We start from the raw sequence: 14,521 nt of genomic DNA, 5'->3' as shown, positions 1-14,521 counted from the left end.
GAGTACATCAAGAACTAGAGGGCACAGATTCAAAATAATGGGCAAAATGAGTAGAAATGATGAGGAAAATTTTTTTACCCAGAGGATGGCTGGAGTCTGGAACGAATTTTCTGAAAGGGTGGTGGAGGCAGGTTTAATCGAGGTATTCAAAAGGGAATTTGATTGCTGCCTGAAAAGAGAGAATGTGCTTTGTCCCTGTAACCTTGCACAGGAGTGGGATTATGTCGAATGGTCTTTCAGCAAGCTAGTGCATGCTTGATGGGCCGAATGGCCTCCTGCACTGTAAAGATTCTGAGATTCTGTGAAACGCTTTAGCAACATGTCTCTCTTTTCAATAATATTCAAGTAGGTGTTGGTTTGACAATACACAGTTCAAATTTATGCTAGTGCAGATTAATTGGCAGCCTCATTCAGAGATGAGAGGATGTCTGGCATTAGTGTCAGTCATCCTAAAGTCAAGTATAGATTAACTTGATACAGGGCTAATTTCAGTACCACCCAGCAGTGATCCTTAACTCAGATTCTTTTTTTTTTTCAGGAAAGCAAACCTTGCATCCGACCCTTTCTAAAGCTGTCTGTTCACCATACTGATAATATTCACCTTAATAAGTGCACAGTCCAGTTGCAAAGTGAATATAAAAGTATAGAGGCTGCAAAGTTCTTAGACCCAAAAACAGGCATGAGGATTGCGACGCGTGATTAACCTGCCCCCAGTTGGTTCCGATGCCGGCAGCACGTGTAGATGAGTGGCTGCATGTTTGAGCAAGGAGTCTGCAGAATTGGGAGGCTAGCATTACTTAAAACCAGCTTGTGCCTCTTAAATGAGAGAGGTACATTCTGGTGATGCAAATGTAGGTATACAAATTTATCATGCAGTAGCCATGGGAGGGAATGTATGACTTTAACTCAAAAGCAAACTATTGCAGATGCTGGAAATCTGAAATAAAAACAGAAAATGCTAGAAATACTCAGCAGGTCTGGCAACACTTCAGGTTACAAGGTCATGATCTGAAATGTTAACCCTGTTACTCTTTGCACAGATGCTGCCGGACCTGACGAGCATTTCCATCATTTATGTATGACTTTAACATGGGGACTGCATTACACACTCTGAAAGGAAAGAAAAAAGGAAGACCTACATTTCTATAGTGTTTTTCACAGCTACAGCCAATGAAGTACTTTTGATGTGTAGTCACTGTTGTAATGTGAGAATTGCAGCAGCCAATATGTGCACAGCAAACTGACAAATAGCAATGTGACAATGACCAGACAATCTGTTTTTACAATGTTGATTGAGGGATAAATATTGGCCAGGACACTGGGGATAACATCTATTTCAAACAGGTCCAATTATCCCGCACCACCTAGTCCTGCTTCACTAGTGCACTGAATTGCTTTGTGCAACACCATGGGAAATCGATGAGTTAGATTAGATTGTTTCAGAGAAGGCAAGTTTGTTTTCAGCAAAATTGTAAAGTGCATTGTGAATATGAAGCAATGTGTTCCAAACACCATTTATTTTGATACATCCAACTTTAGTTGCAATGTGATCATTTTGTTTTTGTTGTAGTCATTTACCATGGGAAGGAAGAAAATAGTTCACTATACAGGTTGTGATCAGAAGAAACAGGCAAATGCAGCTGTCCTTATTGGGTCCTTTTCGGTAAGTGTTATGTGATTCTTTTAAATGTATAGTCATCTCCGAGAAGACTGTGGAATGTTCATACAGATCATCGTTTGAGCAGATGTTCAATCATTACATTAACTCAATCAGCTCAATACTACTGAGCATAACTACTAATTCAACGTAAAGAGATGTTACATATAAATTAGCTTCTCTGATGTGAAAGAGGGAGGAAAACTAATAGGTTTCTTCTTTCATGTACAAGCCTGAAAAGGACTGGAGTGCCTTGATTATGTTTTGGGGACTGAACATGCAACAGCTTACAAATATATCTGACCAAATACGGGTTACTTTTTGTGAATTTGCTTGTGGTTTCAGGTGTTGAAGTTGTTGAGATATTGATATATTGTTGAGATACTGACATTTATTATATTGATATTCTGCAATGTACAAATATAGAAATGTAACTTTAAAAGGTGCATGTCAAAATTTTTTTATTTGCTCAAAAATAAGTTTAAAAGAAGGGCTAGCAAATGTAGAGAGACAAATGCCTACTCTTGAATTATAGCCTTGATGGCTTGCCAACTGTTATGGCCCCCCAGCTTCCCCTTCAGCAAAATTGGTATTGGAATCTGAACAACCTTTACTGAACGCTCATATCTTCAAGTTGTCTGAATGTGAACTCTTCTTCTCCGTAACTTGGGAGAAACATAACCCTGTCAAATGATCTGCTTGAAGTCCCAAGAAATGTTTTTTTTTCTCTCTCTCTCTGGACCAGAGATCCTGGGCTCCTTATTGTCCCAGAAAACACTAATGCTTATGCTAATATCAGTTTGTTATGTTGCAAAATAGCAGTGGTTCACTGAACAACATGGACCACCCCACCCTCACCCCTTTAAGCAGTTGGGAACTTTGGTTCTAAATTTGGCCTGAGTTCACATTTCAGTCCGTGAATTCTATGCTTGCAGGCTATTAGCCACATGTATAGCCAGTTTATAGACTTGGACTGTTGACAGGGAAATTAGGTAATGGAGAGGAAAACTAGAAAAACACAAGTAGAGAATGGAAGAAGAATGCATATGGCAAGGAAATTAAGCTTAGGGATGCAGAATTTCTTTTTTAATCTTTTCAGTTTTTGCGTTGTGATCACTCAGATTACTTGTGTATATTTGTATTAGAGTATTGGTTCTACATTTAACTACAACAAAAACAGAATTACCTGGAAAAACTCAGCAGGTCTGGCAGCATCAGCGGAGAAGAAAAAAGTTGACGTTTCGAGTCCTCATGACCCTTCGACAGAGCAGAGCGGCGTGAGGCCGGTGGATGGGGGAGTGGAGCAGAGCGGCGTGAGGCAGGTCGGGGGGCAGAGTGGAGCAGAGTGACGTGAGGCAGGTGAATGGGGGAGTGGAGCAGAGTGACGTGAGGCCATGCCGGGGGGCAGAGTGGCGTGAGGCAGGCCGGGGGGTGCAGAGTGGAGCAGCGCGGCGTGAAGCAGGCCGGGGGTGGGGCAGAGTGGAGCAGAGTGACGTGAGGCAGGCCGGGGGGGCAGAGTGGAGCAGAGTGACGTGAGGCAGGTGAATGGGGGAGTGGAGCAGAGTGACGTGAGGCAGGCCGGGGGTCAGAGTGGAGCAGAGTGACGTGAGGCAGGCCGGGGGGCAGAGTGGAGCAGAGTGACGTGAGGCAGGCCGGGGGGCAGAGTGGAGCAGAATGACGTGAGGCAGGCCGGGGGGCAGAGTGGAGCAGAGTGACGTGAGGCAGGCCGGGGGGCAGAGTGGAGCAGAGCGGCATGAGGCAAGGGGGGGTGCAGAGTGGAGCAGAGCGGCATGAGGCAGGCGGTAGGTGCAGAGTGGTGTGAAGCAAGGGAGGGTGCAGAGTGGAGCAGAGCGGCATGAGGCAGGCGGTGGGTGCAGAGTGGTGTGAAGCAAGGGGGGGGTGCGGAGTGGAGCAGAGCGGTGTGAGGCAGGCGGTGGGGGCAGAGTGGAGCAGAGCGGTGTGAGGCAAGGGGGGGTTGCGGAGTGGAGCAGGATCAAGTAGTCCGGGGTGGGTTGGAGCGTCGTGAGGCAGGCTGGGGTGTGAGGTGGTGCAGGGCGGAGCGGTGTGAGGCAGGCCAGGGTGTGAGGTGGTACAGGGCGGAGCGGTGTTAGGCAGGCCGGGGTGTGAGGTGGTGCAGGGCGGAGCGGTGTTAGGCAGGCCGGGGTGTGAGGTGGTGCAGGGCGGAGCGATGTGAGGCAGGCCGGGGTGTGAGGTGGTACAGGGCGGAGCGGTGTGAGGCAGGCCGGGGTGTGAGGTGGTGCAGGGCGGAGCGATGTGAGGTAGGCCGGGGTGTGAAGTGGTACAGGGCGGAGCGGTGTGAGGCAGGCCGGGGTGTGAGGTGGTGCAGGGCGGAGCGGTGTGAGGCAGGCCGGGGTGTGAGGTGGTGCAGGGCGGAGCGGTGTGAGGCAGGCCGGGGTGTGAGGTGGTGCAGGGCGGAGCGGTGTGAGGCAGGCTGGGGTGTGAGGTGGTGTAGGGTGGAGCGGTGAGAATAGAAATAGGAGGATAAAGCTGATGAACACTTGGTTGGAATGAAGGTGTAAGATGGAGGGCTTTAGATTCCTGGGACTGGTTCTGGGTGCGATGGGTCATATCTTGGCTGGATGGGTTGCACCTGAACAGGGTCTGGGCCAATTCCTTCCAGGGCAGTTTGTTTGTGCTATTGGGAAGGTTTAAATTAACTTGGCAACGGTAAGATGACTAGGAAGTATTAGAGAGGAAAAACAAGGTGCACAGAGAAATGGGAAAGACAGATAGATCTAGAGTAGAAAATAGCAAGGTATTGAATGGGGTCAGAATAAGAGGGAATGAAGTAGGTCTGAATTAGGTTACTATGCATGTATGTGAATGCTCTGTGGTAAATAAGATTGGTGAGCTGCAAGAGCAGGTAGCCACATGGGAATATGATGTGTGGTAATAACGGAGACCTGGCTCAAAGAAGGACAGGGCTAGATACTAAATATTCCTGGATACAAGGTGTGCAGCAAAGATAAGGTAGGAAAGAAAGGAGGAGGTGTGACAGTAATGATTAATGCAAACATGACAGTGCTGGATGAGAAATGTCCTAGAGAGGTAAAGGACAGAACTTACATGGTTATAGGTAAGAAACAATAGAGATATAATTACACTACTGGATGTATTTTGTAGGTCACCGTCTAGTAGGAAAGATATGGAGGAACAGATTTGCAAGGAATTTATAGGGAGGTGCAAAAACTACAGATAGTTATAGGAGAACTTAAATTATCCTAATAAAGACTCTGGTAGTAATAGTGTAAAGGACAGAGAGGGGTTAGGGTTTATAACTTATATTCAGAAAAAAATTCTGCACTGGTATGTTTCTAGTCCAATGAAGGAGGAGGATCTGATTATAAGACCATAAGACATAGGAGCAGCAATTAGGCCATTCGGCCCATCGAGTCTGCTCCGCCATTCAATCATGGCTGATAAGTTTCTCAACCCCATTCTCCCACCTTCGCCCCGTAACCTTTGATCTCCTTACCAATCAAGAACCTATCTATCTCGGTCTTAAATACACTCAATGACCTGGCCTCCACCGCCTTCTGTGGCAATGAATTCCATAGATTCACCACTCTCTGGCTAAAGAAGTTTCTTCTCATCTCTGTTCTAAAAGGTCTTCCCTTTACTCTGAGGCTGTGCCCTCGGGTCCTAGTCTCTCCTACTAATGGAAACATCTTCCCCACATCCACTCTATCCAGGCCTTTCAGTATTCTGTAAGTTTCAATCAGATCCCCCCTCATCATTCTAAACTCCATCAAGTATAGACCCAGAGTCCTCAAACGTTCCTCATAAGTTAAGCCTTTCATTCCTGGGATCGTTCTCGTGAACCTCCTTTGGACCCTCTCCAGGGCCAGAACATCCTTCCTGAGATATGGGGCCCAAAATTGCTCTCAATATTCTAAATGTGGTCTGTCCAGAGCCTTATAAAGCCTCAGCAGCACATCCCTGCTTTTATATTCTAGTCCTCCCGAAATAAATGCCAACATTGCATTTGCCTTCGTAACTACCGACTCAACCTGCAAGTTAACCTTAAGAGAATCCTGAACTAGGACTCCCAAGTCCCTTTGCACTCCAGATTTCTGAATTCTCTCCCCATTTAGAAAATAGTCTATGCCTCTATTCTTCCTACCAAAGTGCATGATCTCACATTTCCCCACATTGTATTCCATCTGCCACTTCTTTGCCCATTCTCCTAACCTGTCCCAATCTTCTGCAGCCTCACTGCCTCCTTATTAATACCTGTCCCTCCACCTATCTTTGTATCATCTGCAAACTTAGCCAGAATGCCCTCAGTTCCTTCATCTAGATCATTAATGTATAAAGTGAAAAGTTGTGGTCCCAACATTAACCCCTGCGGAACTCCACTAGTCACCGGCTGCCATCCTGAGAAGGACCCCCTTATCCCCACTCTCTGCCTCCTGCCAGACAGCCAATCTTCTATCCATGCTAGTACCTTGGCTCTAACACCATGGGCTCTTATCTTACTGAGCAGCCTCCTGTGTGGCACCTTGTCGAAGACCTTTTGGAAGTCCAAGTAGATAACATCCAATGGCTCTCCTTTGTCTAACCTACTCATTACCTCCTCAAAGAATTCTAATAGATTTGTCAGGCATGACCTCCCCTTGATGAAACCATGCTGACTTTGCCCGATTTTACCATGCACTTCCAAGTATTCTGAAATCTCATCCTTAATAATGGACTCTAAAATCGTACCAACGACTGAGGTCAGGCTTATTGGCCTGTAATTTCCCATCTTTTGCCTCACTCCCTTCTTAAACAGGGGGGTTACATTAGCGATTTTCCAGTCCTCTGGGACCCTCTCTAACTCCAGTGATTCCTGAAAGATCACCATTTAACGCCTCCACTATCTCTTCAGCTATCTCCTTCAGAACTCTGTGGTGTAATCCATCTGGTCCAGGTGATTTATCCACCTTCAGACCTTTCCGTTTTCCTAGCACCTTCTCCTTGTTAATGGCCACCATGCTCAACTCTGCCCCCCAACTCTCTTGAACATTGGGGATGTTATTCGTGTCTTCCACTGTGAAGACTGACGCAAAGTACCTATTCAGTTCCTCTGCCGTTTCTTTGTTCCCCAATACTACTACTCCAGCGTAATTTTCCAGCAGCCCAATGTCCTCTTCTGCCTCTCTCTTACCCTTTATATATCTAAAAAGACTCTTGCAATCTTCTTTTATATTACTGGCTAGTTTACCTCATATTTAATCTTCTCCCTCTTTATTTGTTTTTTAGTTGTTCTCTGTTGGTCTTTGTAGGCTTCCCAATCCCCTGGTTTCCCACTGCTCTTCGCCACATTGTGTACTTTCTCTTTAGCTTTTATGCAGTCCCTGACTTCCCTTGTCAGCCATGGTTGCCTCGTCCTCCCTTTAGTATGCTTCTTCTTCCTAGGGAGGAAATTTTGCTGTGTCTCCCAAATTACTCCCAGAAACTCCTGCCATTGCTGTTCTACTGTCTTTCCTGCTAGGCGCATTTCCCAGTCAATTCTGGCCAGCTCCTCCCTCATTCCTCTGTAGTTGCCTTTGTTCAACTGTAATACCGTTACATCTGATTCCAGCTTTTTCCTCTCAAATCGCAGGGTAAATTCTATCATATTATGGTCACTTCCTCCTAAGGGTTCCTTCACCTTAAGCTCCTTTATCAAATCTGCCTCATTACACATCACTAAATCTAGAATTGCCTGTTCCCTAGTGGGCTCCACCACAAGCTGCTCCAAAAAGCCATCTCATAGACATTCTACAAATTCCTTTTCTTGGGATCCACTACCAACCTGATTTTCCCAGTCTACCTGCATATTGAAATCCCCCAATGATCACTGTAACCTTGTCTTTCTTACACGCCTTTTCCATCTCCTGGTGTATCCTGACTACTGTTCGGAGGCTTGTACATAACTCCCATTATGGTTTTTTTACCTTTGCGGTTCCTCAACTCTACCCACACAGATTCTACATCATCTGACCCAACGTCATTTCTTGCTATCGATTTAATTTCATTTCTTACTAACGAAGCAACCCCACCCCCTGTGCCAACCTGCCTATCTCTTCGATAGGATGTATATCCTTGGATATTTAGCTCCCAGTCCTGATCCCCTTGCAGCCATGTCTCCGTGATGCCCACCACATCATACCTGCCAATTTCAATCTGCGCCACAAGCTCATTTACCTTATTTCGTATACTGCGTGCATTCAGATACAACACCTTCAGTCCTGTATTTCCCATCCCCTTTCTCATTGTCGCCCCTTTATCTGATGTGCTTGAAGTTAAATTCCTAGCCCTTTCCAAACACTCTGTCCTATTTTGTGTTCTGGAGACTTTAATAGCCTCTCCTGGGCTCTCCTTTCTTTTCAGTTTTTTCATAATTTTCCATGAAGTTGAATCCACCCCCCACACACTAACCTGCTGCTTTGTTTCCCATTAGTCATACTTCTTGGAGTTTTACCCTTCCCTCCCCCCGCCACTTTCTAGTTTCTGTGGAATGAGGTAGTTCAAGTGGATTAAGTGACAGTAGGGGAATATTTAGAAGACAGTGATCTTTGTTTCATAAGGTTCATTTTGTGGAAAAAGACGAGCAATCCAGAGTAAATTATTTCGGGGATGGCCAACTTCACTGGGACCTAGCCTAGGTAAATTGGAATCGAAGATTGGCAGGCAAAACTATAATGGAACAAGATAAGATAATTTGGGTAAATTCAAGACACATTCCCACAAGAGGAAAGATAGCCCAAACAAAGCCCCAGCTCACTGGATGATGAAAGAGCCAAAATAAGATGAAGCAGACAAAAGGAGCATATGACAGATGCCAAGTAGATAATATAATTGAGAAGCAGTCTGAATATAGAAAATTCAGAGAGGATTGAAAAAAGAATTAAAGAGGCAAAGAGAGAGTATGTGAAGAGGCTGGCAGCTAACATAAAAGGGAAACCAAAAGTCTTTTGTAGGTATTTAAATGATAAAAGGGCGGTGCAAAGGGGAAAGTATCTGATCAGGGACCAAAAAGGGGATTTACACATGGTGGCAGAGGCTTAGCTGAAGTATTGGTAAAGACGGATGCTGGTGCTGCCAAAGCATAGTGAGGAATCATCCCAGATTTGCACTAAGTGCAGTAGCGGGTAGGAAAATTAACGTTTTAACACTCCCACCCCCCTGGCCATAAAGGTGGCTTTTCACGCCATATCATATCTGCTTCATTAAGCATGCATTCCCAGGAAACACACCGGGTCGCTGGCAGGCGGCCTCTCATTTGCCTGCCACACCATCACCTCGCCACTTCCTCATGCCGGTTGCCATATTTAAAGGCAGCCACGTGCACTCTGTGTTTTCAGCCCAGGACTGCTGCTCAGAAGACATGGCCCCCCAAGAAGATTGCAGGACCCCGATTGAGTGATGTGTCCCTGCAACACCTTTTGGATGCAGCGGAGGCCTATTGTGATGTCCTGTACCCCCGTTCTGGCTGCAGGAGGGGCTAGGGAGGTGATGGCAGTGGTGGTCAGTGCCAACACCCTGCAAAAGTGGACAGTCACCCAGTGCCAAAAGAGGATGAATGATCTCTCTTCCACCAGGGTAAGTCATTCTGAACTCTCACACTCAAACCCATCACACATCCACAGAGATCTCACTCACTACCAGTTCAAGGGGGATCACCATTCATTCTTTCACGCACACCTTCATTGTCCTCATCCCATCCATGGGACAACTCACCACCCAAACATGCCAGGCATACTTATCTTCTGGCCTGGCAGTTATCCTGCTTACACACTCTCCATCTGCAGGATAAGCTAGCACACAATAAAAGGGAGAGGTCACAGACTGGTGGAAGAATGCCTGACATTAAGGTCCTCACAGGCTTTAAAAGCAGGGCCATCCAGCTGGCCTGCGACAATCTGAACCGTTCCTGTGCTGAATGATGAGGTCGGCGCTGCTTAACCAAGTGAGTGTTCTGCAGTGCAACATCTGTCAGACAACCACGCTGTGAGTGGTGTGTCCTGTTTCACAGGCCACTGCCATACACTAATTATCTCTCCTTGCTTTCGCAAGCACATCTTGAAAACAGCTGAGGGAGTCCATGACCCAGGCCCTCGACTTAACCCCCAATCTGCTGAAACCATAATTGAGGACCCGTCACGGCACTTACCCACATCCTCAACCAGTGCAGAGAGACACTTTGATGGGACCTAGTTCTAGAGTATCCTCGGGGTCACAATCTGGTGAGCACGTCACACTGTCTGATCTGCAGCAGGGACTTCCCAGGTTTCTGGCATTTGGAGGACTGCTGGAGGCAAGAAATCTGCTGAGTCAGAGTCGGATGAGGAGCCTCTGTACTCAGTCATACCTCAGTTGCTGGAGCTGCAAAGGCAAGCTCAGGAACATCAGGAAGGGATGTCCACTGCACTCAGATTGCACCCTAGGCATGGGTCTTGATTAGTAGACAGACTGTAGATATACTCTGGTATCTGCTTAACACTTGTTTATTAGCACTACATCTTAAACAGGTAACAGAGTAGGCACATTGCTCCTAGGTATAGTGTTCTACCCTCCCCCTTGAGAGGCTAAGATATTACTGATTGATGTCAGTAGTGTACCACCACCCATGTCACATATCAGCACATCCCATCTGTTAACCCTTTACACTACAGTGATAAACTTTAGGAAGACATAGACAAGCTGGTGGAATGGCTGGACATGTGGCAGATGAGAATTAATGCAAAGAAATGTAAAGTGATTCATTTTGATAGGAAGAATGAGGTGAGGCACTGTATGATTAGGATACAATTCTAAAGAGGGTACAAGGGTATTGGGACCTGGTGGTATATTTGCATAAGTCATTGAAGGTGGAAGGGCTTATTGAGAAAGCAGTTAATAAAGTGTGCAGGATCCTGGGTTTATAAATGAAGGCATAGAGTGCAAAAGCAAGGAGGTAACAACAAGCCTGTATGAAACACTGTTTTGGCCTCATCTGGAATATTGTGTCCAATTCTGGAAACTGCATTAGAAAGTATGCAAAGGCATTAGAAATGGTGCAGAAAAGGTTCATGATAACGGTTCCAGAGATGAGCAACGTCGGTTACTTAGATACATTGGAGAAGCTGAGACTGTTTTCCTTAGAGAAGAGATTAAGAGGAGGTTTGATTGAGGTGTTGAAAATCATGAGGGGCTTGGACAAACTAGTTAGGGAGAAACTCTTCCCATTGGTGGAATGTTAGAGAACCAGTGGACACTGGTTTAAGGTGATTGGCAAAGAAGCAATGGTGACATGAGGAAACCATTTTCACGCAGCAAATGGTTAGGATCTGGAGTGCACTGCCTGCAAGTGTGGTGGAGGCAGATGTAATCGAGACTTTCAAAAGAGAATTGGATAATTATCTGAACAGAAAACATTTGCAGGGTTACGGTGAGAAAACTAGTTGAGTTGCTCTTGCAGAGAGCCAGCATGAACATGGTGGACTGAATGGTGGCCTCCTGTGCTGTAACCATTCTATGATTCTAAAATCCATTTTCCCTGTGTTTGACTGGTTTACCTTTACTCCATTGTAATGACAGATACATTTGCACAAAATGCTTAGGAATTATAAATCAGACTTCTTTAGTGCTGTCGGAACACTTGGACACCCAAATGCCAGAGAAACTTGCATGTGAACACAGTTGGTGTTAAAATCCTGACACTTTTTTCACTCTTCAGGGCTTTTTTTTTCCCCTCCCCATTCTACCTTGCAGATTCTTGAGTTAAGTGTTCTTAAAGTTGTTAAGAAACTCAAATTTACCTGCAAGATTGGGAACTCCAATTCCCATGAACCTTGGAACTCAGGCGCATGCATGGGCCGGGAACAGGCTGCACAAGTGCAGTTTGGGATATTTCACATTTTTTGGGCCTAGAATAGGCCCTGCACACCTGCGCCTAGAGAAGAAGGAAGAACAGCATGAAAACCCCAGTCAGTGGACCAGGTGCAAAGTGCCAAAGTCAAGTAGGTGTCCCAGGGAGTGAGACAAGGGAGGGGGAACAGGGAGATGGTCTCATGAAGTGTCCCAGAGGCAGGGATTAGAGACAAGGGACAGGAACAGGTCCCAGTTGAGTTAAGAAAAGGAGAAACAGACCCCAATTAAAGAAAAAGCTGCGGGGAGCAATCTTTAAGTAACGTGAGCTCTGAAGAAGCCCTGAAGTTCCAAGAAGGCAGCTGAAGGTTGGTGACTCTGTGCTGTGGGCTGTTGAGGCAAAGGTATCCCTTTGGATCTGTGGTGTTCTGCTTGGTATGGTACGAAATTGTGCTTGTAAGTTGATGCTTGAGTGTACTTGGAAATCTAGCGGAACATAATCTTGGAAGGCGGGATTGAAACCCTGCGAGGTGGGCTATTGTTGAAGCTGCCGAGTGGGAATAACTTGTGGAAAGAACTCTAGGCGAGATCTTTGAAGGTGAAGAATGGAAGCCCTCGTGTGAGATAGAGTTTCAGTGAGATTGGTTGACTCACAGTGTGATTAACGTCTGGATGGGTTGTTGAGAAATCCATGGAATCCATTTTGATCACACCTGTCATTTATTGTGTAATGTGGCGCGTTCAACCACAGTTTGCCTTTTAATTCATATGTACCTCTTGGCCTGTATATCAGAGTATAAGATAGATATTGGAAATTGTTTTATCTTTCTCACTTTGAATAGTAAAGTTTATTTTTGTTTGTTCAAAACCAGTGAAATCTGGTGGCTTCCTTCACTTAGTAAGCATCTTGAATCTCAAACTTTGTCTACTTTAAACAAAACATTATTGGACTCTAACCAGATCTCACCCACAATCCAGGCCCTTGCCAAGGATCACAGCACATTTAAGTTCTAATGTGTTTTAAGCTGTATTGCTAAGCTGTATTGCAAATAATTCTTCATATTCCTGCAATGTAAGCAGAGGAAAAGTAACATTAATTAATGCCTTTACATTGATCACCAAGCTTAAACTAATTTCTTGTTCACCTATGCTGAATGCAAAGACTGGGCAACTTTTCCATTTCTGACTCAAAGACCATTTCTTCTAGTTTAAACAGGATATGACCCTCAGGTTCTCAAGGTATTTAGGGATGGGCAATGATTGCTGGCATAGCCAGCCACACCCACATTCTGTGAAAGAATTTATAAAAGATTATTTGCTTGAGGTCTTGCAGTTGATTATTCACACTTACTGCATAGTTTACTAAGAAATTAGCATTTGAAAACAAACTAGTTTGTGAATTTAATGCTACTACCATGCTAATGCGATTTTCAACATAGCAGCTAGTTGCCTTGGATGACAAGGACATAATGGGATTAATGAAGCACCTGAAAGCACAGAATAGCTCTGATTGAAATTAAATAAACATACCTATTCAATAATGTCCAGACTTCATTTTAATAAATAGAAAATGATGAAGATATTACAATGTTTCTGTGCCATTTCTGATTTGTAATCCTTGGATGGTGCATGTGTGTGATTTTATGGTGAAGGCAGAATCAGGCTTAGTTGTACTGCTTCCAGTTTCACATAGCAGATTAAAACTCAAGTTTCAATGTAACCTTTTGGTGAGACCTATGGAATCCCAACCAAAAATAGTGCCTGCTGTAGCCTAGAACGTTTTGAATTGAAACTGAGAAATAAATGTTATTAAACCTGATGGAGGGAGAAATGATTCAATCATAGCAATTTTCCAAATGTTGAATATGCTGTTTCTCTTTAATTAATTAGAGAGTTCAGTTATAATGCTAGCTCAAATATAGGTTTTGTCCAGGACCAGCCGATTTAGAATCTGGATTACTCGATTGAGTTTGCTGACAGCTTGACAAATCAGTAGGAAATTGCCAAATGATAAAATACTGTGATGGAAGCTTTCATTGTTGGAATATGAGTGTGAAAAAATAGATAACTTGAATATATATGAAAAAGATTAAGATGAAATGTGGGACAGAATAATATGCAAATGAAATAGGAAGGAGGGTAATGTTGACAATTAGTTGGACAAGATGAATGATGAGAGGATCTTTGAACTTAGCACTAAAAATATGTGAGGCTGATTATGACAAGAAACTAGTTATTTGAGAGTTGCAAGGAAAATTGTGTGCAACCGTTGAGTCTAATTGATCAAGAAGTGGGCAAGGAAGAACATGGGTAACGATTGATGGAATGGACAGCAAAGCCACTACATTCCTGTGTAGAAACTAGAAATTATGAGTGTATTAGTTGCGAACCTCTAAAACAACAGTGGTACAAAGAGTAAACGGAGAATAAAGACATCTAAGAATTGTTGTAACTTTTTATTCATTTGTGGGATTTTGGCATTGCTGGCTAAGCCAGCATTTGTGCCCATCTCTAATTGCCCTTGAGAAAGTGATGGTGATTGCCTTCTTGAACTGCTGCAGATATGGTATAGGTACACCCACCGTGCTGTTTGGGATGGAGTTCTAGGATTTTGACCCAGTGACACCGAAGGAACGGTGATATAGTTTCAAGTTGGGATGGTGAGTGGCTTGGAGGGAATCTACCATGTGGTGGTGTTCCCATGCTGCTGCCCTTGCCCTTCCAGATGCTAGTGGTTGTGGGTTTTGAAGGTGCTGTCTAAGGAGTCTTAGTGAGTTTCTGCAGTGTATCTTGTAGACGGTACACACTGCTGGTGGTGGAGGGAATGGATGTGTATGGAAGGGGTACCAATTAAGTGGACTGCTTTGTCCTGGATGGTGTCAAGCTTCTTGAATGTTGTTGGAGTTGTACTCATTTAGGCAATTGCAAAGTATTCTATCACACTCCTGACCTGTGCCTTGTAGATGATGGACAGGCTTTGGGGAGTCAGGAGGTGGCACAGAATTCCTAGCCTCTGACCTGCTCTTG

General features: G+C 44.7%; 1 protein-coding gene across 5 annotated transcripts in view; it reads left to right on the top strand.

The window, feature by feature from the left end:
- LOC121277288 (dual specificity protein phosphatase CDC14A-like) overlaps nucleotides 1-14,521 on the top strand; it is a 237,217-nt gene that overhangs the window by 77,925 nt on the left and 144,771 nt on the right. For all 5 annotated transcript variants that reach the window (XR_005942850.1, XM_041186563.1, XM_041186566.1 and 2 more), the window contains exon 4: nucleotides 1,571-1,663. Coding sequence is in view for 4 of the 5 variants with exons in the window: in XM_041186563.1 (XP_041042497.1) it covers nucleotides 1,571-1,663 (93 nt within the window). In the remaining variant the exon portion in view is untranslated. The remainder of the gene's footprint in view (nucleotides 1-1,570; nucleotides 1,664-14,521) is intronic.

Source organism: Carcharodon carcharias, chromosome 4 (assembly GCF_017639515.1).
Source record: "Carcharodon carcharias isolate sCarCar2 chromosome 4, sCarCar2.pri, whole genome shotgun sequence".
Classification (NCBI taxonomy): Eukaryota; Metazoa; Chordata; class Chondrichthyes; order Lamniformes; family Lamnidae; genus Carcharodon; species Carcharodon carcharias.
The sequence above is the reverse complement of the archived record's forward strand: the minus strand, read 5'-3'. Positions and strand labels throughout refer to the sequence as shown.